The sequence below is a fragment of the Orbicella franksi genome, chromosome 2 (assembly GCF_964199315.1).
Source record: "Orbicella franksi chromosome 2, jaOrbFran1.1, whole genome shotgun sequence".
NCBI lineage: Eukaryota > Metazoa > Cnidaria > Anthozoa > Scleractinia > Merulinidae > Orbicella > Orbicella franksi.
The window spans coordinates 6,478,671-6,503,455 of NC_138146.1; the positions used below are offsets into that span (position 1 = coordinate 6,478,671).

Consider the following 24,785-nt stretch of genomic DNA (forward strand, 5'->3'; position numbering starts at 1 on the left):
GTTTGAATTTCATCAGATCGTATCACTCTACGCTTCTGATTACGACTCCGACTACTACTCCGTCGCTAGTGAAAGCCAGCCTGACGACCTCTGAATTCTTTACGGCCCCGATTACAAGCCACATTTTTGTCTCTCTAAGAATATGAAAAGTAATTCATGTCATGTATTGTCAGCGGTTGGCCATGTTGAATTACAGTTGTTGTTGTGTGTGATTTTATCCAGCCAAATCGAACCCTTCTTGAAACGATCGGAGGGTTTCTTAGTATTTAACAATTCACAGTGCGGTTTTGTTTTAATTTATTCGGGGAGACGTTTGATTTCAGACATTCTTTCGACTGGAAGGCTGTGTCATGAACCCGAAGGACGAAATAATCGCCTTTAAGGTATTATTACCCTCCTTGTCATCGTTCGAGCATCTTAAACCAGCTTTTTGTGTTTCCGTAAAAAAAACCCGGAAATTTACAGTCTTAAAAAACCCTCGACTATACGACGCCATGTTTGTTTTGTGATGTTCGACTGGAAATTATTGCTTTGTACGTACTACCCCCTAGAATCTGCGGACACACGAGGACAATAGAGACAAAAAAAATCTTCTGGGTAGGATGAAGACGGCAAAAATAACATCGACTTACGAGCGACGGTTGATCGATTACTTGACCTTACTTGGTCGCTTGTTGGATGCGTTTCGAGCTTTGTCCTGTTTCTTCGGCTCCGTCAGAAAATGCAAAAGTTGTACAATCGTTCCAGCATGCAATATCAGGCTTTGTTGATGTAGACGTTGCCTTTATGATTTTTCGTTAGAGGGCGCAAAGTACTCGTGGCGCAGACGCTGTTGACGATAGACCTAGATTAAAATTTATTTTATTATTTAGTACTCAGTTTACAGTCATGTCATTAATCTTATCGTCAAGTCAAGCAGTGAAGTCAGTGACCGTGACTGCACAGTTCAATGCTGAATTGCCTACGGGCGTCTGTACTTGACTTCACCAGGACAAAAGCTTTAAATGTGATTTGTTTTGATGCCAATGTTTGTTATTCGTGGATCTGTTTAGACGTTTGCCAGTGGTAGACTCTCGAGCGACGGTCAAAACTCGACGTTCAGAAATTAATTCTTTGAGGGTCGACTTGACGCCTTTTTAATTTACACGGCGCAACCTTAATTATTTTTTACTAATTTCCCTGAAGTATTTTTATTTCGCGTTCCAAAAATACCCCAGCAATGCTTCGTAAAGATTCATGTTCAATCTAAATTCGCGATAACAAGCGGTAAACAATTGCCTAAGTCTGCTTGAAAATAGAAGGATTCTGTTCAAATCAGATCGACAAGCAGTCACAGAAAGTTCTACCGTATGAACAACGTTTGGGGAAACAAACTTCTTTTTACAAATAATTTCTCTTAGTAAATTCAAATTCTGTGTTAGCCATGGATAATGCCGTTCTATTCGCCTCTGGAAATTTCCAAAAAGTCAAACCGGAAGTTTTGGTCGTCGAAGGAAGGCCAAACCTTATAGTACGCTTCAGTCACCTGTGTTTTAACACTGTCGACAAATGTTTAGAGAACGACCCTCTTAGGATGTGCTTCTAAAAGAATTTGGGTCCAGAAAGTTCTATGGAAATTTCGGCTTGAAAAGCACAAAAGCGCAAAAACCAAAATTTAAATAATGAAAAAAATTTTTTTTTTTCTTTTATGTGGTTCCTTTTTTTCAGTAATGGCCGAAGGTGAAGTCACATCACCTTCTGGTGCTCAGCTGGATTTTGATGATGACACTTTAAAAGGTAAATCCCAACCTCAAAACATGTCAAGTTAATAATATAACATTATAAAATGGTCATTGAAAAAGGCTACATATATGGCCCATAAAAAATGTTGTAGAACTTGAGACGGAACACGTCGCCTACAAATAAATCAATTTGTTCAATAAACGATGAAGTAGAAGTGTTTACGTCTGTATGAGAAAAAAGAAGATGATTCCGTGTTCGAAAGACACGGGCAATAATTTTTGCAATATGTACAAAATGTACAAAGTTGCCTTTCAAAGTTATCAAATTTATTTACATTTTTCGATTGCTTGGTCAGCACCAAGTATCAGGAGCTCTAGTTGAAATCGGAAGCTGAGCCGCCATTAGCCACAGCAGTTTCACTTCCTAAGCATGTTCAGAAACTATTATGAACTTGGGCGGATACACACAATCAAACAGTAAGATTTCTTGATTCCGGGTAAAGCGTCACCGCTGACTTTAAAGACTCTTGGGATGAGAATGTTTTGACTGAACACGCAAAGGCTCTGGGAATGGGAACTTGAGTTTTAAGAAAATATATCTTAATGGTACTTGCTAGGAAATCGGAACATTTTAACCTTCCAGCCATGGCATACTTTCCAGTATAAAGGGAAACGAATCAGCTAATTTGTCGGTAAGCATCCGCGGGTATATTTTGCAGGTTGCAGGGTGCAGGTCGTAGGTTGAAATTTAATTATAACTGGAAAACCGCTGGCACTAAAAATAATTAATAACCTCCATACTCGTCAGGGTTTCTTACATAAAGTAGTTCGCCTCTTTCACATGGTGAAAACACGATCGATCCGCGATAAGTGTCGCGATAAGTACTTATCGATCGACACGCTAAGACTAGTGAAATCTCTTGAAAGCTATCTGGATGGCCGCTCCACAGATGTTTTCATCGATTCCAGACTTGGCTCGGGTCTTCCCTCAACAACAGAAGATTGCCATCACAAATGAAGCAAACAAATAAAGAAATGAAATAACAAGATTTTAACCGACGGAATATACTTGCGCAAGCTCAGTGTGCTTTCATTTTGGTACTCACAGGGAAGAAACCAAATTCAGCAGATATTTCAGGTGATATTTCAGATGTTTCTTCAAAAACAATAATTCATTGCAGGCTTAAAATTATAGGAATATACTCTCCTCCCATCTCTTCGGCCGGTTTGGCACTTAAGTGGAAGCCACCTTTCTGAGCGATTGTAGACAGAGTCATGTAACAGTCACGGTAGGTCTACCACCTGTACGTTTCTTCTAAGAGCCAGCGGTTTTCCAGTTATAATTAAATTTCGACCTGCACCCTGCACCCTGCACCCCGCAAAATATACCTGCCGTGTAAGCATAGGCGTCCTGGGAAAATTTCAGTTATGTACTAAATCACCGTCTCGTTTTTCAGCGATAGCCACAGTCTACTTAGAAGAAGGTAACAAAGAATACAGAAGAAAAGAAGCTAGTAACGCCATATACTTCTACACACGAGGAATCCAAGTGAACTGCAAAGATGACGTACTGAATGCCAAACTGTACAGTAACAGAGCTACTGCTTATTTCCGTTTCGGTAAGATCTGATTTTATATTTCACACTGTGTTTATTAGTTCTTTATTTAGCCTGTAAAATCCAGAGCTTCTGTTTACTGATTATAGGATATAAAACAGCGCCGCTATATTCGTGGCTCCTTCTCAGAAGAGGCTGGAAAAGAATATACCCAAATATGAAAAACAAAGGTTGTTGGATGTCCAGTCTGTCTTTCTATATCATACTTGATTTCAAAGATGATCAAGTTATAATATTGTCGTGTTATACGATTGAAAAGGGTAAAATAAGACATCGACTGGACAACGTACGAATAGAGAATAATGATGTTTGCAGAGCTGTTTCTGGAGATCCTTGATCCAAACAAAGCAAAGGATTAATAACCTAGGTAGCCATATTACGACCAGTCTCTCGTATTAAGTGGCTGAAGTACATCTCTTACAACTGAACTTGCGCAATGTAAGATACTGTAGTTCTCGTTTCATTGGGAAAATGTTTTAAAAGCACTATTGGGTGTTGGGCTCACATTTTCTCTTGTGTAACTATCTATAACATTAAAATGGTTCCCTTTTATCGGTTTCTTATCATTTTTGCCGCGCTTTGAGCGTGAGTAGTTACCAAGTCAGTCAAAACTAATTTACGGGTCGTGTACTTGATTACTTGAGATCTTTGGTCGTAAACTAAAATATGCCGTTGTTGTCTACTTAAGATAATTTATATCTTTCGAACAGCTTTTTCCTTTAATTGTGTCCTTCAAGTTTCAGACGTTGTTCAAGGTTAAAAGTTTATAGAAAAGATTACGTTTGGTTCTCGCCATGGGCTGGACAACTTTCGAAATTCAATTTATCAGTTTAATTTCATTTAAAACACTGGGAGGTAGTTGTAATATTGTTACTTCATTTTACTCTATCGTTGCCTTCATCATTTCTACAGCATGAAGAGTAATTTTATTTATATTTGCTAGGAAATTACCAGGAAACACTGAATGATGCAACAACCGCTGTTACTTTGGAACCAACTTTCATTAAACCCATTGAAAAAGGTAATTAAAAAGTTCTTGACTACCATTTATAGCTGACTTGTGTATGATAAGTCTATATGAATTAGCAGAAAACTGCTGAGTGTAAGTTCATAGGCCTTTCACTAAAGCAGTTAGCTGTAAGTAACAGGAAGACTTATTTTACTGTTAGTTAAGCCGCCTTTCCTCAAATTGTCTTCTTACAGTGATATCCTCGATTTATCTGTTCGATAGCCTGTTCCTGTACAATGTAGTCTTTTTTATTGTCACTATTCTGGTAACCTGTCAGAAGTAACAATAGTGCTTTAAGGCAAATACTACTGTTCATTTTTCAGGAGCTGGTGCTTGTGTAAAGCTAAAGCGTTATGAAGAAGCCACGTCCTGGTGTGATAAGGGATTGGCAGTATCCTTTGAATCTTAAACATGGTGTCATATTCATTTCCTTTGTTAAAAGATACAATTCCTATTACAAGGACAACTTACTCACTGAGTAAGTTATTAGACAGCATGAGTGAGTTTAAGTTTTAACCCGAGCAAGAAATCGGGCCTAACAGCTCTTAGTTAAACTTCAGAATACCCTTCCAATGAAATATTACTCATCACATCCTGCTACCGTGGTCCGCAGTCACTTACACTAAATACGGCGGCAATCGTGGTCTGCAGTCCGTGGTCGGCCACATAACCCTTTATATCAGTCGCGTAAACTGTCCGTTCCTCGTTCTCGGAATAGAGAACAGATACATAGACGCTCCTCTTTCTTAACACAAACTTGTATACTGGAAATTATTTATACTGAGTACAGCTACTGTGATACTCGTCCTTTAACGAGAAAGAACTGGCAAAATTTAATACCTATTCTTCGTTCTAAACGCGAAGACATATTTGCTTTCCTCGATCTAGTTGCTAACTTCTAAACTACGAGCAGCGAAACATGCATTCCTCGTTAAACAGGAAATACTCGGAAATCTTTTTCTGAAGGAAATTTGGTCAGAATGCTACTAAAGAAATATTATTTGCTTTCTAGACGATAGTTCCATGAGGTGATAGTTGATTTGGCCCTCGGCCTCATCATCTGCCACTCCGTAGAATTCTCGAGCTCCAAACCTAGTTGTTATTTAGCACCAGATCGGTTGGTTTATAACCTAGGGTTATGATAAGCTTTATTACACTGTATATATGACGAGGTTCATGAAAACACTGCTAAGAAAAAATGCCCTCTTTTGCACTATGTGAGCTACACACTTGGATTTGACGACCTCTTGGAACCTACAAATCACGCCAAACCGATCATAAAAGATAAATAAATAGAAAAGGACCAAGAAAATAGAGTAGAGCGTGCAGCAAAAAAGGCTGATATTGCTTGGAGTTATTATATTTTCTACTTTGCAGTTTACACTGGGGTGAAGTTTCTTTGATACCGTTTTAATTTTTGATGCTTCTGGTGTCAAAATTGAGTATTTACTGATCGTTAATTACGGTGCTAATGCTGTACCTGTAAAAAAGTGCTGAAAGAAAAGTGCCTTTTCCACTAAGCTATCCACGCGTGGATTTCATGATCCCTGAAGGCCAACAAATCACTCCAAGCAAGCAAAAACTAAAATAGGGAAGAACACCAGAAAAAAGACCAGAAACAAAAGTCCCAGTTGAGGTTTCAGTTCATATTTGCTACATAAGGTTATTCTTACCGCGGACTATAGATTACGCAGACGCATTTCCTTTCGCCATGGGAGGGTACGGTTTTCAAGGTGTTTACCTGGTGCCAACCTCGGAATTCAGGCTCAATAACTTCGAATCGTTTAGGAGTTCAGACGTTGCTCAGAGGATTAAGTTTTGTAATTAACGATGTGTTAATCTGAATAAATATGAGTTATTGGCTCGGCCCAGAGTAATTGGCACTACAGCAACATTACTTTCAATTTTTTTTACTGCGCGCGCCGTCGTCGAGTGACGTTCCCGTTCTCTTGCTAAATCAGCCTATTAGTTGTTTGTTTGCTTTTTTGTTTATTTTGTAATTTTAAGTTTTCCTTTCCTTTTATTGTTTTTCTTTCTCTCTTTTTTTTATATCTTGCTTTTTATCCTGTTTGATTTAATTGTAGCTAATGTGTGTTGTCAGAATTAATTAATTACTTTATGTTATTCGTTTTCCTAATGTAAGTAAGTAACACCTGATGTAAATAAGTAATGTACATTGTAGTATTGGAGTAGCCATACCAGAGTACTTTGTTATTGTAATTTGTAATTTGTGATACGTGTAATTTGTTAAGACGTGTTACTCAAAAAAAAATCATTACTTTCAATACTTGCACATGTTGCATGTACAATGTCTACTTTAGAGAGCTAAAAGACAACTACGCTCGAGTGTAATTTCTTTAACACCCTTTTCGTAAATCCAGACATTCTTATAAAACTGCATATTACAGGCACTTATTGAAACTCGATTAATTTAGGAAACTTCTATGAAATAAAAATGGGCTAACATTCCCTTTTAGTGTGATAATTGAATAAAGATGGTGAAATTTAAGCTCGGCAATGAAATATGAAAAATGAACTGATCAACATGACACGAGCATGGGAAAAAGTTTCATTACCGAGCTTGAAAAAATTCACCGTCTTCATTCAATTATCGCACTCACGATGACTTTGTCAGTGCCGATCCTAGCAGTATGCTGGACGCCTGTCACATATAAACTCAGTTAAACGACCTTACTTTCCATGTGTCCTCGTAGCTCAGTGGATAGAGCGCCCGCCCGATGTTCGGAAAGTTATGGGTTCGATTCCTGACGGGCACTCAGATTTTTTCCTTTGTTCCACGCACTGTCATGTTGATCAGTTCACTTTTCACATGCCCTTTTATTTAGCAAGAATTTAGGTAAATATCAAGAAATCTATTTTATTTGTCGTTTCGATCATTTTCATGACCACAAAAAGATTGACAAGAACAACAAGACATTAGTTGATTTACAGATCAAGTGTCTCAGTGAACCTGATACATCACAAGAAACAAAGCGACAGAACATGAAGAGCATGATTGTCACTCACACTGCAATAGGCCAGGTAAACATTGTTGTAATAAAAAGAGGATTGGTACAAGAAAATATTCTTGAGGCTTTAATGGAAAAGCAGAACGTTATCTTAATAATGTTGTTGCCTTAATTCTCGTATATCATCTCACAAAAAATTCTAGCCTTATATAAAAAAAACACTTACCAGCGCATGTTGACTGGGATATTTTAGCGGAAAGCTACATTATAGAAGTCGAGCGCTCTGGGTAAAAAGTTCTCTAGTAACTAACGTGATATTTATGAAACTGAGGAAGCATAACCATTTGATCACACTTTAAAGCCTGAAGACCAAATATTTTTTCAACATTTGATACCCAATTAGATCATGTTTTGTCATCACGTGTTGGTATTTTAATGTAACTGACTGTATTTTGTTAAACAGCATCTATCGATGTTTGCAGTTTTGTCACTAATCAAGATTTTTTTGCCAATAGAAAAAGGCAGATTCTTTACTAAAAATTTCGAAAAACGAAGTGGGGGACAAATGTGGAAAAGGAAACGCCAACGGAAATCTTAGAAACGCCCATCACAGACAGGGGGATTACAAAACAACTATTGATTACGACAAACGTGTTCTAAAAATTGCCCAAGAACAGGAAGACAAAGCTGCAGAAGGAATGGCCTGTGGTAATCTTGGCATTGCTTATCGAAGTCTGGAAGATTTCAAAACACTCATTGACCACTATGGACGCCACCTGAAAATTTCCCAGGAACTGGAAGATAAAGCCGGAGAAGGAAATTTCTATGGTAATCTTGGCAAAGCTTATCAACGTTTGGGTGATTTCAAAACAGCCATTAACTACCATGAACGTCAACTAAAAATTGCCCAAGAAGTGGGAGACAAAGCCGGGGAAGGTAATGCCTATTGTAATCTTGGCAACGCTTACCAAAGTCTGGGGGATTTCAAAACAGCCATTGACTACCATGAACGTCATCTAAAAATTGCCCAAGAAGTGCGAGACAGAGCCGGGGAAGGAATGGGCCATGGCAATCTTGGTAACGATTATATTTGTCTGGGGGATTTCAAAACAGCCACTGACTACCATGAACGCCATCTAAAAATTGCTCAAGAAGCGGGAGATAAAGCCGGGGAAGGAATGGCCTGTGGTAATCTTGGCAACACTTATCACAGTCTTGGGGATTTCAAAACAGCCATTGACTATCATGAACGCCATCTAAAAATTGCCCAAAAAGTGGAAGATAAAGCTGGAGTAGGACAGGCCTATGGTAATCTAGGCAACACTTATCAAAGGCTGGGGGACTTCAAAACAGCCATTGACTACTATGGACGTCATCTAAAAATTGCCCAAGAAGTGGGAGATAAAGCCGGAGTGGGAAAGACCTATGGTAATCTAGGCAACGTTTATGAAAGTCTGGGGCATTTCGAAACAGCCATTGACCACCATGAACGTCGTCTTAAAATTGCCCAAGAAGTGGGAGATAAAGCTGGGGAAGGAAATGCCTATGGTAATCTTGGCAACGCTTATCAAAGTCTGGGGGATTTCAAAACAGCCATTGACCACCATGAACGCCATCTGAAAATTGCCCAAGAAGTGGGAGATAAAGCCAGAGTAGGAAATGCCTATGGTAATCTTGGCATCGCTTATCAAAGTCTGGGGGATTTCAAAACAGGCATTGACCACCATGAACGTCGTCTTAAAATTGCCCAAGAAGTGGGAGATAAAGCTGGGGAAGGAAATGCCTATGGTAATCTTGGCAACGCTTATCAAAGTCTGGGGGATGTCAAAACAGCCATTGACCACCACGAACGTCATCTAAAAATAACCCTAGAAGTGGGAGATAAAGCTGGGGAAGGAAATGCCTATGGTAGTCTTGGCAACGCCTATCAAAGTCTGGGAGATTTCAAAACAGCCATTGACTACCATGAACGTCATCTAAGAATTGCCAACCAAATTGGAGACAAAGCTGGAGAAGGAATCGCCTTTAGTAATCTTGGCAACGCTTATGAAAGTCTGGGGCATTTCAAAACAGCCATTGACTACCATGAAGGTTCTTTAAAGATTGCCCAAGAAGTGGGAGACAAAGTTGGAGAAGGAGTCGCCCTTGGTAATCTTGGCATTGTTTCTCAAATTCTGGGGGATTTCAAAACAGCCATTGAATACCATGAAGGTTCTTTAAAGATTGTCCAAGAAGTGGGAGACAAAGCTGGAGCTGCAAAATTGTCTTATAATCTTGGCAGGAGCTTTGAATTATCAGAGTTTCATCCCAAAGCCCTTGACTGTTATTATTCAAGTGTGAGAATGTTTAATATTGTCAGACATGATCTTAAAGGTAAAGATGAGTGGAAAATTAGCTACCGCAATATGCATGAATTTGCATACACTTCTCTGTGGCGCCTATTATTAAAACAAGGCAAGGTGGTTGAGGCTCTAATCGCTGCTGAGGAAGGACGTGCACAAGCTCTGAATGATCTCATGGAATTAAACTATGGCTTCGAAACAACTTACGATCAGTTACACACTCGGGAAGAAACTACATACGATTCATTCCGTTTCCTTCCATCGTCTGTCGTTTTTATAGCAATTGATGAACGAGACATTGTTTTCTGGGTTGTCCACGACGGAAAAGATGTGGAATTGAGGAGAAAGGAACTTAGTGATCACAGTTCAGTAAATTTGAAAGACTTTCTGGAGACTTTAATTCTGACTGCTTCTCAAGAAATTGGTGTAAGAGCTAGTATAAAATGCGAGGATCGCTCGTTGGATAAGCAGGGAGATGGGCAGGTGGCAACCGGAAGGTCTCCACAGACACCAGCTAAGCCTGTTCCGTTCCAGATGAATGCTCTGAGAATGTTGTATGACGTCATCATTGAACCTGTTGCAGACTTGGTCCATGTTGATGAACTTATATTGGTTCCTGAAGGTCCTTTGTGTCTGGCTCCTTATGCTGCATTCGTGGACTCTAATTCTAAGTATTTATGTGATGTTTGTAGGATCCGAGTGATTCCGTCCCTTACAAGTTTGAAACTGATCACAGATTCTCCGGCTGGTTACCACTGCAAGACGGGGGTGCTTCTAGTGGGTGACCCGTGGGTACAAGAGGTTCTTATCCAAGGAAAAGTACTGGAGCAGCTGCCATGTGCCAGAAAAGAGGTACAGACGATCGGGAGAATATTTAACACCAAACCCCTCATTGGAGGAGAGGCAACAAAGGATGAAGTGTTAAGACGACTTCCCTCGGCTGCTCTAATACACATTGCGGCGCATGGTCGAATGGAAACAGGAGAAATTGCCTTAGCACCCAACACTACACGAGCATCCCAGATTCCTTCGAATGAAGACTTCCTTTTAACTATGAAAGACGTAACGAGCGCTCAAATTCGTGCAAGACTGGTGGTGTTAAGTTGCTGTCATAGTGGTCGTGGAGAGATTAAGGCTGAAGGAGTTGTTGGCATTGCACGAGCGTTTCTGGGTGCTGGTGCTCGTGCTGTCCTGGTGTCCCTGTGGGCGATTGACGATGAGGCCACTCTGGAGTTCATGAAAAGGTTTTACTCACACTTGGTAAAAGGGATCAGTGCCAGTGAATCATTGAACAAAGCCATGAAATGTATGAGAGAATCTGACGAGTTTAATGAAGTGAATCACTGGGCTCCGTTTGTGTTGATTGGAGATGACGTCACAATAAACCTTGGTGGAAACTAAAAATCGTTTTCAAATGTAAGTTGGACTACGTGTAGTAGTGACATGGAAATATCTGTGCTTTAGTAACTGCTCTCAGCGTTGAAATGAAAGAGCGTTGAGGTATTATAACATATGAGACGGATTTTACACTGGTCATTGAATCTCACTCGGGAACCTGGGAGAAAATCTCAGAAACATAATTTCAGTTTTTGATTTGACTTCTTATAAAAGGCAGAGTGTCAACATGTATAATACATTTTTAACAGCAATTTGAGGTCATCAAATATAGTTATGACAGTTTTATATACGACAAAATTGTTACAATGTTTAGTTAAGGCATAAGTAACTTTAAATCCTGAGTGGCGTAACGTGCGAGTCCTTTTTGTACGAAATGATTCCTCTATGTGAAAGATCTGCTAGCATTGAATGTTGCTTTACTGTGTTTTACCATTGTGATTTCAGTACGATTTACTTTATAAAGAAGTTTGATAAACGATTTATATATCTACCCCTTAGGTACGGAACGCAGAAATTGTATATGGCGAGGAAGTGACCGATGGGCAGAATCTTGACCAAGATGTGTATCCTTGACGTACATTTGTTGGCTTGATATGAAGCTCTCTTCCTCACAAGAGAGAGGACTCAATACGCTGATGAAAGACTTTTAACGTACAAAAGTGTGAAAAGGAGTGGAAGATTTCGTAGTTATTACGGGGAAAATGATTGATATAAACCTCCCCAAGAATATATATATATATAGCTTTCTTGAATGTTCACGGGTGTTAGCGGTACGATGAGGCCGATCTATTTGAATTATTATCAAGATAAATATTGATTTTAGCGTTAATAAGAACCCACTCAGGGATAGAAAGCAAATAACTCAGACAGACATCGCTGCAGTGTATGTTATTTTATCTATCATTACAACCCTGAGAACCATTTAAACGTCTAGCTGAAGCAAAGTGTTTTAATTTTATTATTACAGCGATGAAGTCTTTTTTGAGCGGTTTTCCAGTAGCTTTATCTAAGTAGCGAGTCTCACGGCGCAGGTATAATATAAATAGCAACATTTCAGTATTTTCAGAAATGTTCAAAATCAATTAGGTGTTGGGTTCCTTAGTCATTGTATAACCCGCTTGGAGGAGTCAGGTTTTTTTAAAATTTAAAATTTATTTTTTAAGTCATTTTTGTGTCACTTTTCTTTAAGAGAGTGATATCCAGTGATATCCGTTTTATTATTTTTTTTGTTTGGAATAACTGACGGACTTCGGTTGTAACCTGATAAGTCGTTAATGGGTCCATAATAAAAACTGTTTTGTTACCAAACAGTAGTAAATTGAGTAATAGTTCCAACTTCATAGTCCGCTTTGGGAATATATGAGCTTGGCGTAATAGAATTTGTCCGTTCATATTGTAATACTTCACAGAATTGAGACTCGGAGTTTCACGCTGCGCTTACTATTTTACTAATCCCCCACCGTCACTCGCTTGTTTTTCCCGTCTGAAGGTTTAAAACCTTCTCTGACAACAACCGTTCCAGGCGTAATAAGATATTTTAGCGGTGTTGTGCACCAAGCTTTGGTAAGGAGGGGAACAGGCAAGCAGGAAGGGAGTGGCGGGGGGGGGGGCTGTAAGGAAGAGGGGTGTTAAGGTAAGAGATTGTTAATAATCGTTAATTGTCGTTCCCTGAACAACGTAAATGTCGCACCCTGAATATTAAAAAAATAAGCCAATGTCCATATATTAAAATTCTAACTTGAGTCTGAGGCTGAGGGGAATAAAACAAACAAAATAACATCGAGGTTGAGGAATTAAAATGTAATTTATTTTCTTTTATTTCCCTGAGCCTCGGAGCCGAGTTGGAATTTTAGTAAAGTATTACCAAGTACCAACTTTGCATAATTATGGAAAAAAAATTAAAAACAAAAAAACAAAAAACAAAAAACATGGCGGCTTTCGAGAATGAGGGTCTATTGCGGGGTATTGTCAATTTTTCATTAGTTTCAAACATGGCTTTCAAACTGCACGAGATAACATTTTCATACGAGTTTGAAAGCCGATGGTACCAACATACTGTTATAATATTTTCAGGTAGATTAGAACTAGGTTTCGAAGCTCCTTTAGTTATTAAGAGGTGCTCAAAGTCATTTTTTGAGGAAATACACAGCATAATAGGAAGGTAAATTAGCTTGAAAGTTTCCCTTGTAAAAACAGGAGTAAATTCTTATTCAATGTGGCGTTAAAAGACTGACTTCTGGCTGAATTGGTGTTGACGTCCATTTCCAAAAGTCATTAATATCGAATCTTGCACATTGTCAAATCGACAGAACTTTGAGACTAAAAATTGTCCTAGACTCAGAGATATATGTACCTTCTTGATGTAACACGATGTTCTCAGAAGTAACATGAAAGGAAATGTATGACAATCGGTTTGGAGAATTGAAATTTTGAAACTGAAAAGGTCGCAACTAACCAGGTCCAGCTGGCGAAACTGAAAGGATGTTTCACTGTACTTATCCTTAGGGTTTCCTTAGGGTTTCCCTAGGGATAATCTGCCACTCAAACACGTCCTTGGTATCGAGATTACTGTTGTTTCTTTTAACTGCATGATCAATTGACTTTAAAAGCTTCCCTGTGATCGGTAGTCTTCTTTTTGCTTCAAAACCGCATTTCTTTTTTTTGGTCTCATCTCGTAACCGCAAAACATTTCGAAATGAGACGCGACTGGCATTAAAATGACAGCTTCTAGGCCTTCGCCTCCACTCATGACCGTTGCTTAACCTCTCGCCTAAGACTCTGGCGTCGAGGATACAGAGAGAGCGGAGCCTGGGAGCTGGTTTCTAACAAAAGCTGTCATGTGTAGAGGTCCTGTTATTTCAGCGATCGTCGCTCCAGTGATGTTGGCGCCTCGAAGATTTGCATCTTGCAGGTCACAACCTGTTAAGTTACAATTCTACAGGAAAATGCAGAGAAGGACATTGTTAAAAGTCGTATAACTGCGTTCAATCCTACATGGACATCAGTGGAAAGATCTTATTTTAAATTTTCCTCCGTTTGACTGGAATAGTTTGGTCTTATTACTGTACCGCCTCAGGTGACTTGTCAGTTGTAATCTAAAATTTGGTCTCCGTAGCATAAATTCAACAACACTGCCATTTTCATTCATCAAAGGTTAACAAATTTCTTATTAACCAAGATTGCCGGGGACCGTGTTTGGGAGATAGCACCTCGATCCTGAGGCCCCATTGAAAGGGGGAGAGGGGGGGGGGGGGGGGTGTCTGAGTATCCCAGATCCCGTTAATTTTTGGCCTACATATCCCATATCCCTTTGATTCCAAGTGCAAATATTACCAATTTTCCTACTCTATCAGTTCCGTCTTATCTGATCTAAATATCCCATATTCCATTGATTTTTTTCCACAAAACATTTTCCCCAAAACATTTTTCCCAGTATAGGTTCCAGGGGCCCGTTTCTCGAAAGCCCCGGAAACTTTTCGGGGTGCAAAGCCATTTTTAGTCAATCGGTATTTAAAGACAGAGAGGTGTATACGCCTGAAACTTCTTATATGAAGGGAACCTCTGCTCATATTAAGAATATGTGCTTAAAACAGCTCTGAAGTCATAAGGTTTGAGATTTTGCTACGGCTTTTCGGGTGCAAAAACTTTTCGGGACCTTCGCGAAACGGGCACCAGACCTCTAATATTTACGATATAAATCGTTTTCAAAAATTTGTAATGGTCACTCTTGAAAATATATGTTGACTAGCATACGAAACTTCAAGCTCTGTATTGCAATTGATGCGATGGAATACACTGTTTATTACCGCTGTTTGTGTTATATTTTTAATCACGCTACGATGATCTATGACACTCCTGCCTATGAACAAGAGTTTCTACGTTCCCGTATCCCGTTAATTTTTTACCTAAATATCCCGTGTCCCGAAAAACCCCTATAAGGTCTCAGATCTTAAACAGTATCCGTGTATCCAGTACCGATGCTTTTCCAGATCGGCCCTCCCACTTAGTCAATAAGATGTATATCTGACCTCTAAATCAGCGCCTGCTAGCACCGCTCCCCGTAAAATGCAGTTTTGAAGATTGGCGCCTTTTAGAGTAGCGACACGAAGGTTTACATTTCCCAGCTGACTTCCTTCTAGGTCAGAATTCTTCAAGTTCACACCTGGAAGAAAAGACATCTTTTACTAAGCAAGTTTGATACTGATAATAAGTTATAAGCTCTATTTTCCCGCAGTCAGTATTTATCGATTAAGTCTACTCACGAGGCCGGCTGGTACCAAATAAAAGGAAATGCTATCTACAGGTCTTTTTTTATGGAAGCCTTTCGGATTTAAAGACGGGAGACTGCTCATGCGAGGCGCACCAACACCGAGCGAATTCCTACCCTCCCGGGACAACCGATCTCCAGCCGACAGTAATATAGTGACCCAAGGGTTTCCGAAGACTTTTCGGTTCCAGACCTCACTCAAGCTGTGATGACCCATACAAAACCAAAGACGCGTCAGTAGAAGGTAAAATTATTCGATCTCTAATTTGACGTGATGGCTCGTTGTGAGTCTATAGCATTTTTGTAAGCATTAGACCGGAGTAGACGCCGAAGAATGTCTACAAACTCATCAAAAGAACGCATTCTGTAAAGCTTTTACGCCAAGCTTTCCTTCATGAAGCGGCATTTAGGTCACCCCGACAGTGAAATTTTGTTGTCTAGTCGCAGAGCGTGTTAACGTACATTTTGATCTATTATAGGGATGCGCGTTTTGTAAGCGTTGGTTGTTGTCTCACAATTTCCTTTGGGCATTCCGAACTGGAATGTCAAGAGGTCTTTCAAAGGCCGAGTTCAAACTGTACTTAGAAGGGCTTCCCGTCTGTGAAGAATTTTCCGTCCTAGTACTGGCATGCCACGGGTTCATGACGGGGAGCCTGCTCAAATTTACCGGTCTACTTATCAGTCTGATTCGACGAGTTTGGTTTTGTGCTACACTGAATCCATCACACTAACTTTTACAACGATTTTGCGCTTTAGTTTCGGAAGAAAATTGACCTGAAAAGTCTGGAACTAGGACGAAAGCAAAGCACGCTGGGATTACAAAATGGCGCCTAAATGGCCTCTAAATGTCTTCAATGAGCATTTTCGAATCAAAAGGTACGGTTAGACGAGTTTTGAGTCACGAATACAAGCTAGGTTGGAAAACTTGTCAAACAGGTTACCATCTTACCCTCTAAATTAGCCCTGGTTCCAGCAGGGTCTTCAAAATTACAACCTCGAAGGGAGGCTCCTTCCATTTGGGCCCTCTGAAGACGCGTACAGCTGAGAATGGCTCCCTTGAAAGGGTACAACGAAAAGGAAACAGGAAGATTTCATTAATATTCAGGAAAGGAAAATGATTCAATAATTATTTTAATCCTTTAGGTTTTCTAGTTTTGACTCTAAGAAGCGGTGCGTACAATGGATTCACGAAAACCAGTTGACTTAGTTTCCGAAAACAATGCAGAATAAATACAATAAATACAGTGAGAGGAAAATTATTGTATAAAGGCATTCGCGAAAATTTCGAGTACTAAGTTAACTAATGAAACTACAGTGGAACCTCGTTAAAACGGTCATCAACGGGCCATGAAAATTTGGCCGTATCCACGGGGTGGCCGTATTACCAGCTAGAATCAAATTTCATGACTGGGTCAAATTGAGTGACGTCTTAACAGATATACCACTTCTATACAACTATTCTTTAATAAGCATCCGAAATACAGATATAATTAAAAAAAAAAAAAAAAAACACCAGTCACTTGACTTATCAGTGACTGATAAAACTATCAGTTTGTAAAAAAAAAATTCTTCAATCAGTTCATACAATATTAACAATGAAAAAAATGAACATAACTGGTTTAAATGGCCGTACAAACGGGGTAAAATTGTATTAAAAGGATTGTACAGATGGGGATTTCAGAATGTGGTGTTACACTGTATCGATTCTCCATGCAGTTCTTCTTGCTGTATAAGTCGCATTGCAATAAAAAAGCTAGATCATAATCACTTTTCAAGCTACTTACATCCATATGAGCTCCAGAGAGATTGGCTCGTTCCAGACAGCAGTTCGAGAGATTGGCGTGTGCAAGGTCCGTTTTTCTAAGATTCGCCATTTTGAAATTAATGAAACGCAGATCTAGCTTGGAAAGATCCGCCGAGTCTAAATTGATTCCCTGCAACATTTAAATTAAAAGAAAAAAAGAGATGATTCGAAGTAACTTTTAAATAGTTTTAACTAGATTTGCACAATACAAGAGAGACGTGTAAAACTATCTACACCACGCCATATGAAGCAACACTGAATCATGTTTTACAGTCGTCGAATGGAAAATACAAGTCTCTGAGCAAATTCTAGCGACTTGAAAAAGTGCAAAAAGGCTCTACAGTAGCAGGTTTATGATAGATGTACACGTAACTGAAAGAAAACATGGTACTCTTTCTTTCTGAGCGGGCCCTTAAAGGAGCTCAGTCGCGGTTTTTTGAGTGATTTCAGCCACGTACAAAATTACCCTTAAATTGAAGGACCCGTTTACTAAAAGAGGAAAACACCAAAGAGATAATAACAAAACATGCAGGAACAAGGATGTTTAAGGATGGAGAAGATTAACACGGATTACATTTACAAACAACGAACTTGAAAAATTCAAGCTAAACTTTTCAAGATGCGAAAACTGTGACGTAGCTCCACTGGCTATATCTGGAAGCTAGAGGCTTATAAACCTCGTTCCCAGTGTTTCTTATCTTCCGCCCTCCAAGAGCGGGGAGATGAGAGAGGTTGGAGGCTTATCGGAAAGATTTGTGCCCGAGAGTTAGGGACCAGAGAGGGGGCGGGGGGGAAGGAAGCCATTTTCGGAGAAGGGAGGCTACCAACATCATTTTACGGCACTGGGTTTTGCATTGCACGAGATATAAATGAAATACTGAGAGCTTACATGTGTTTTTTGGAGTTACATGTACCTGACATCGGAGTTCACAGTTTGACGGCGTTGATAATAAAATTTTCACAAATTCACTCCTTGAAAGAGGAGCATCATCCGACCTCTCCATACTCTGCAATAAACAAAAGCAATACACACTAGTAAGGTTACAGGAGAATCTTTGCTTCCAATATCTACCTCATCAGCATAAGCGATTCAATTACTGATGAAGCTACAAACATTTTACATGGAAGTTCTCAATATTGAAAGGGTAAAGAAGGATAAACTCTCTCAAAGAAGTTGTGCAGCGACATGAGTTATAAAAAATCAAAATTTTACAAAAATGTATCAGCTCATTAGCCATTTAACCACCCACAAATATGGAATTTTGGGAAAATTTCTTCTTGAGTATTATACCCGAAGAGCCAAAAGTTTGAGGTCAGTAAAGATCACTCTCTTTTCACGAATGATAAGCACAGCAGGATGGCGATGGAAATGGGGTAAAAGTGTCACTCATTGTAAAACACAGGTCCATGTACAGCAAAGAGGTCTGAAAACGGAGAGAAATCACAATATTGCGACCGAAGGCAGCAGCCTCGTCGATAAGAACTCGAATTTTGTGAGCTTTTAATCACAGCACGTTTTAAATAGAATTTCAACCTGGATTTTATCTCAATGAGTTTTAGCAATCAAATGCTGTCGGGAGAAGAGCGATTAAGGAGCATTTACTTCTCTTATCATCCCTTTTTCGATTTTTTTCTCGGCACAACCTCAATCTATGGCCGCTTTTCATTCAACCAAAAATCGTAGACATTCGAAACGAACCATTCAGCCGAAAATTCCAGAAGGGACAGACATTCCTGGTAAAAAGTTTTCGCAAGGTTGTCATTTTTAACGAAAATTCCGGAAAATATTGTTGCATTCGAGTGATTCGACACAGGAAATTACCAGAAATAACCAGAGTTTTAGGTTGAATGGAAAGCGCCCACTGTATTTCTTTCCTTGGGCACTTTTGCAAGGAAGGGCTCATTTTCCTGCCAAGGAAACAAGCCACAATGACAAACGTAAAACTTCCCAACGAGTACCTTCACCATTTCTTCTAACTGCTCCAAGACACTTGAGATCCCAAAAAACTTGGCTTCTTCCAGAACTCCTGTTATAAATGACCAAAACAGAACCCAACGTGACTTTAAAACACTTTTTTTTATTTTTAGTAAAAGCCTATTTTAGACTTAACAGAAAATTTTATGTCGTAGACAGCATACACTGTAGTTCTCTATTGTACAAGAAAATGAGAATACGGCCCCGTCCACACTACGGGAGAAATTTGAAGACGCAACAATCACCGGTCATTTTGGAGTTTGTTTGAGGAAAACTCGGTCAGGGAGATCACATGGTTGTCGTGACGTCATCGTATTAGAAAAGTTCCGTTTTCAAAATGTTTTCCGCCTACACTAGAAGGCAAAGCCGCCGTTTTCACCCGGTTTGAAGAGCATTTTTGAAAGGCTCCGTTTTCGTGACGGATTGGTGTGGACGGTAGGTCTGACCGTAGAAAAAGGATTAGTAATACGTTTTCAAATTTCTCCGGTATAGTTTGGACAGGGCCTTGGGAAAACAATAATTGTGAAAAAACAACAACAACAACAACAACAACAACAACAACAACAACAATAGCAACAACAAAAACAAAAGCAAAACAAACCTAAGATTACCTCAAGAAAAAAAAAAAAAGGAAACATGTTTCGAATGTTTCGTTGAACAATGCCTTCTTGTGACAGCCATGTATTAGAGCGCTCTCATACGCTGAAAATTTAAACTTTACTTTCGTGTGTCAAAAAATGAACCTTTGTACCTCTGAAAGGAATAGTGAGACACCGAGACACGCAAAGGGAGCCAAGAACCCTGTTTAAGAACACGGGAGTTAGGCTTGAACGATTTTAGACTCTAATATAAAATGAAACTTGGGAAGATGAGCCGTTTGCATTTGCACACCTTTACCTTGTGGGTTGACGCCCTTGTCCAATATAAGCTGTCCATGGCGTAAGTAATTGAGGATTGGTTCAAAATAGACTGGGCTTCTGTCGATGAGAACAGCTCCTTGAGGATCTGTTATATTGCTCCATGAGTCTACCCAGTGAATAAAAAACATCCTCATATTATCACAATTGTCTTCCAACTACCAAAAACACAGGGGCCCCCTGCATCAAATTAGAATTGAGACAAATCAATAATAACATTACCTTTTTTGCCGTGCCGGCCATTTTGAGTTGTCAGACATAGGCGGCCATCTAGAGTGAAGTCTCACGAACTGAGAAATGTCTAGAAACTACTCGGAACTCTCGGTGCATGGTTGAATATCCTGAAAATTTCCCAATTCCCTTGGCTGTCCCTAGCCTCAAATGCAGATGTGCTTTGGGTGAGGAAGATTGCATGATGAGCCCAAAGAGCTTCTGTGTAGGAGGCTAGGCTGTCCAAGACCTCACATCAGATGGCTGCCACATATTGAAAATGCAAAATGGCTGCCACAAAACAAAACATGCATTGTATCCCTTATTTGTCTCCTAATTTGCTGTGAGGAGCCCATGTGCCAAAACTAGGCAAAACTGAGGCAAGCACTATTTTTGTACATTTACATAATTGATTGGTTAAGAAAAATTGCCATCGGACTGACCTGCTGGAGAAAACATTCTAGATAACATACTGTTTGGCTCATTCATCAGTGTTGATCTAAAACAAACAGAACACTCAGATTATAAAAGACAAGTAAAGTAAAAAATAACATTACACAGAGAAAACTAGACTTAAATTGCTGAGCACTGAGCACATGCTGGTAGAAAGCACACATTCAATTTGTGCTTGGATGACAGAGAATTAGTATTGGCTGTGAACAAACATTGTCAAATCACTGACAGAGTCAAGCTCAAGTGGCTCAGTATACCATAATATTATGTATCACAACTCATCCATGTTTCTGAGACATTAAGGAACTACTAACAGTAACTAGGAGTATTTCTACTTCCCCCTGGATGGGATGCTAATCCATCCCAGAGTTACCCCCCAGAATTTGCCACTACCCATTCACACACCTGGGTGAAGGGGGCCACTTTAAGAATAAAGCTTTTTGTCCAATTCCAAGAACACAAGGCATTGGCCTTGGCCAGGGCTCAAATCCGGACAGCTCAATCCAGAATCTAGCACAGTTACCCTGTCCCAAACCAAGTCCATAACCCAGACTGTTCATGATGTTGCAGTCAAACCAAGTGAAGTTTACCCAACATTACACTTTGCTGAATGGATTATTTGAATATTTGAACCTGATAGTCATAATTTTCAAGATTGCAATAATGAATTGATTATTCGAATATTCAAGTCAGAACCCGTTAGCCATATTCTTGGAATGACCAGCAGGTTCAAATCATATTCAAAGAATCAATTTGTAATATTGCATTCTTGAAATGACTAGCAGGTTCAATATTCAAACATTAATCAATATTATAAATAAATGTATTCTTGAGGGCTATGCTTCACTTGGTTTGACTGTAATAGTCAAGAGAATCCATACCTTGTTGTTGTGAACATTGTGCCACCTACGTTTAGTGTCACCCAGTCAGTAAATGCTAAAAAGAGTGAGGATAATAAAAATGAAATGAAACTATTACATGTAATATTAACAACTATACATGTAATTATAAAACAGCACTTTAATGAAAGAAGGCTACAGAGAATTCTTTAAGAATAAGTTCCCCTAGGCTAATGATTGTACAGTTTAGAAAATTCCATAGTACAGTGGAAATCCACATCATCACCACATTGGCTGAAGACAAGTCTAAATTTCAGGTTTCATGAAAATGTAAATTTATACATGTCAGTGGTAATTTACATTCAGAATTAATAAAATATTGTCATCATGTGCATGTATCAATTTGTGACAGCTTAATAAGATTTTGCTAAATGTATCGTCTGATGTTTTCTAAGTTACTTGTCTGAGCTGTTTTTAACACCATGCTGTAAATTCATTCAATCATTCACTCGTATTACATTTCTGCATAAATTGTTGACACTTCCAACATACTACTTACATTTCATTTCGCTAATATTGTCGCTCACACCATTGGCTGGACTGTTTTCAAAAGGAAATGGCACTGGTGAATTGAAATAACAATTATACAAAGGATTAAGTATTTTTTTGTAAAGTCCACCTGTAGATCTAATATTAAAGCACAGTTAGGAAACAGTAGCTCAATAGCTCGGTGATCCATTAGAATCTGTCAAAACACATTATTGTATGCACTTTGAAAATGGTGTGGCTTAGGAAAAGATGACAACTCACATTTGAGGGGAACTATTAATATCCCTAGAGACAACACTACCACTGACAGTAGTCAGTGGCGGATCCAGAGCTTGAGCTAAGGGGGGGGGGGGGAGGGGAGGGGGGAGGAAGTTGTTTTGCTTGCCCTGCTGGCTTTCCTTCCCTCTGTCATTTCTTTTTTTTTTTTTTTTTTCTACCCAAAATAGGGGGGGGGGGGGGGCCTCCCCGAGATCTGCCACTGGAAATATAGATTTACTATCTACAAGGTGTTACTACATGTTCACATACTGTCTACATGCATGTTGCCCTGTCCAAATGTTTTGTAGTAGCAGGCACTCTGGATGACAAAAATAGTGGGCACAAAAGGCCAGAGATGGATTTGTTATTGGTCAGGCAGCATACAGGAACTCCATTGTGAGATAGACAGAAAAGTATTTACAGTAGTTGGCAAAACTGATGGCTACCAGCACATTGAAATGTTCATTTCCATGCACAGGTCTCAATTGAAAGTACATGTAAGGAGGACTTCATTTTGTACAATATCATGCCGGGGGATAACAAGTACATTATTTTATTTAATAAATCTTGTCATACATATATTTACTGTAAAAGGATATTGCATTACTAACTTTTTATCTAATGCTAGAATGTGGCAGGATTTTAAGCACTGTTACCATGTACAGCTCAGTCAAGCAGTTTTAAAATCTTAAGTTGTGTTGACTTAAAGCTGCCAGTTTCTTCTAAAGACACAACAACATCAAGTCAAAATAGAAATCAGGAAAATTTTTCCTACCCACTGCAGGATTTTCTGAAGAAACAAAAAGGACTTCATCATCTCTGAAAAATAAATAAACTGATTACTACTTACATGTATAAGAAAACGTGACTTCTGTCAACTACTCTCAGTGATACAATGAGGAAAAACTGTGGTAACCTAATGGTTAAAGATCACCTTCAGTATAGACTTGGATCACTTACATTGTTCTGACTTAGGATAACATACAGTGTAAACTATTAGGACCTCATAGAGGGTGGACTAAAACAAATCTACACGAAAAATATTATTTGTGAAATACTTCTGTCCAAAAATTTTGGATTTGGTTATTAATAAATCCATGATTTTCTGAACCTTGACAAAATCTCGAAAATAGCCGCCATTTCGATTCACAGTCAAATGTTCGGCCAAACTATCAAGGGTTACCTGTGGTAATTTAACATCTTATCTGGGGGGGAAGCAATACTCCAAGTCACTTTATGTCGCAAAAACTAGTCAGGAGTTGAGTGCTTTGAACTATCAGGCCTTTTTGACCCTAGCAGTAGTGCCCAGCAAACTCCCCTTTTGGCCACAGTAACCTACTAACACCATTATTATTTTTATACTTTTTTAATGTTTCATGGATATTACTTTAATGTTTTAGGGGGCAGGATGTATGGCCTGGTCAGTTTAGGGTGCTGGTTTGACTTGTAATTTTAGAGATCACAGGTTCAATACACAATACACGATTTACGTATAGAATGAGCTATACCTGATCAAATCAACATCATCAATTAAGCCTCCATTTTTAGTGTAAACTGCAACTGCTCTATGAAGACCAAGCTTGCACTGAGCTGCAAGAAGCAGGTCCTTAAGTGTACCAGGGACAGCAATCACCTTCAGTGGGAAAATTAATGAGAATTTTATGAATTGAGGGTAACAAATGCTTACTGTTTTTGCTGAAAACAAAAAAAAATCAACAAAAACAGTTATGCAACGATGCTTTTCATGTCAAAACAAGTCAGTCTGCCAAAAATTAGCTCAATCCTGCAAAAACTAAAAATCAGCCCAAAATGCTACATACGCCCTTTTTGTATGAAAGCCTTCAATTCATGTGCATTCACAGTACATTCACATACACCTAAAATTATAAGGCACAGGTCAGGAAAATGAATCGTGCTGAATTTATGAGATATACATCGGAAAAGAAGACCTATAACAAAACTATGAGTAGTCGGTTTTTGTTTCGTGAAATCCTCCGAACGCGGGATAGATTTAAGATTATGCAAATAAGGGAAAGAAATTAATGAGGAGGGAAAAAGAAAGAGACTGTTCGGCTATAATTAAAACAACGAAGCCCTCAGAACTCAAAAGCGACGCTTCATTTTCGAGTTTTGGGAATGCTTTGCTTTGGAGTTCTGGACACTTTGTCTCTAAGTCTAGGCTCATCGTTTTCGAGATTTAGAACTTCGTGCCGAGGTCCACGTTTTCAACGCGCTTTCGAACTCTCGTTCGCCGCCAACTGTGTATTAAATAACTAAAAAAAAAAAAATCAAAATCGTACCTTCCCTGCCACAGGTGCACGTCCCTTGGCAAACACCATCACCCTCTTTTGAACATACTGGGGCATATTTCATTGGTTGTACGAAGTCGTTAAGAGATTCCATCACGAACTAAGAACATAATGTCGGTAGAATGTTTGCGAAGCAAGAAAATAGACAG

The 24,785-nt window shown here is 39.2% G+C and overlaps 2 protein-coding genes across 2 annotated transcripts in view; one reads left to right on the forward strand and one right to left on the reverse strand.

Annotated features, from left to right (window-relative positions):
* LOC145479879 (uncharacterized) overlaps positions 1-12,496 on the forward strand; it is a 34,313-nt gene extending 21,817 nt beyond the window's left edge. Inside the window, exons 2-8 of the mRNA XM_081458353.1 lie at positions 1,708-1,776; positions 3,179-3,340; positions 4,281-4,358; positions 4,670-4,737; positions 7,263-7,305; positions 8,117-11,073; positions 11,554-12,496. Coding sequence (XP_081314479.1) covers positions 1,710-1,776; positions 3,179-3,340; positions 4,281-4,358; positions 4,670-4,737; positions 7,263-7,305; positions 8,117-11,058 — 3,360 coding nt within the window. The 5' untranslated portion in view covers positions 1,708-1,709 and the 3' untranslated portion in view covers positions 11,059-11,073; positions 11,554-12,496. The remainder of the gene's footprint in view (positions 1-1,707; positions 1,777-3,178; positions 3,341-4,280; positions 4,359-4,669; positions 4,738-7,262; positions 7,306-8,116; positions 11,074-11,553) is intronic.
* A 190-nt stretch (positions 12,497-12,686) lies between these two features.
* On the reverse strand, positions 12,687-24,785 carry LOC145477898 (BTB/POZ domain-containing protein KCTD9-like). The gene is made up of 13 exons (XM_081455768.1): positions 24,628-24,785; positions 23,836-23,960; positions 23,103-23,146; positions 22,080-22,142; positions 21,563-21,617; positions 20,672-20,727; positions 19,999-20,127; positions 19,086-19,153; positions 18,041-18,133; positions 17,107-17,256; positions 16,272-16,377; positions 15,084-15,217; positions 12,687-13,990 (listed from the first exon to the last, which is right to left on the reverse strand). Exons 1-13 carry the CDS (start codon positions 24,691-24,693, stop codon positions 13,826-13,828), a joined length of 1,254 nt encoding a protein of 417 aa, XP_081311894.1. The 5' UTR covers positions 24,694-24,785; the 3' UTR covers positions 12,687-13,825.

Bases quoted from the DNA above. Each gene is read 5' to 3' on its own strand.
- LOC145477898 (XM_081455768.1), bottom strand. From the start codon at position 24,693: ATGCCCCAGTATGTTCAAAAGAGGGTGATGGTGTTTGCCAAGGGACGT. The intron at 19,154-19,998 runs GTAAAGGTGTGC...CATTTATAACAG, and splicing joins CAAGGGCGTCAACCCACAAG to GAGTTCTGGAAGAAGCCAAG. The intron at 13,991-15,083 runs GTCAGATATACA...ATTTTCCTGTAG, and splicing joins TAGCAGGCGCTGATTTAGAG to AATTGTAACTTAACAGGTTG.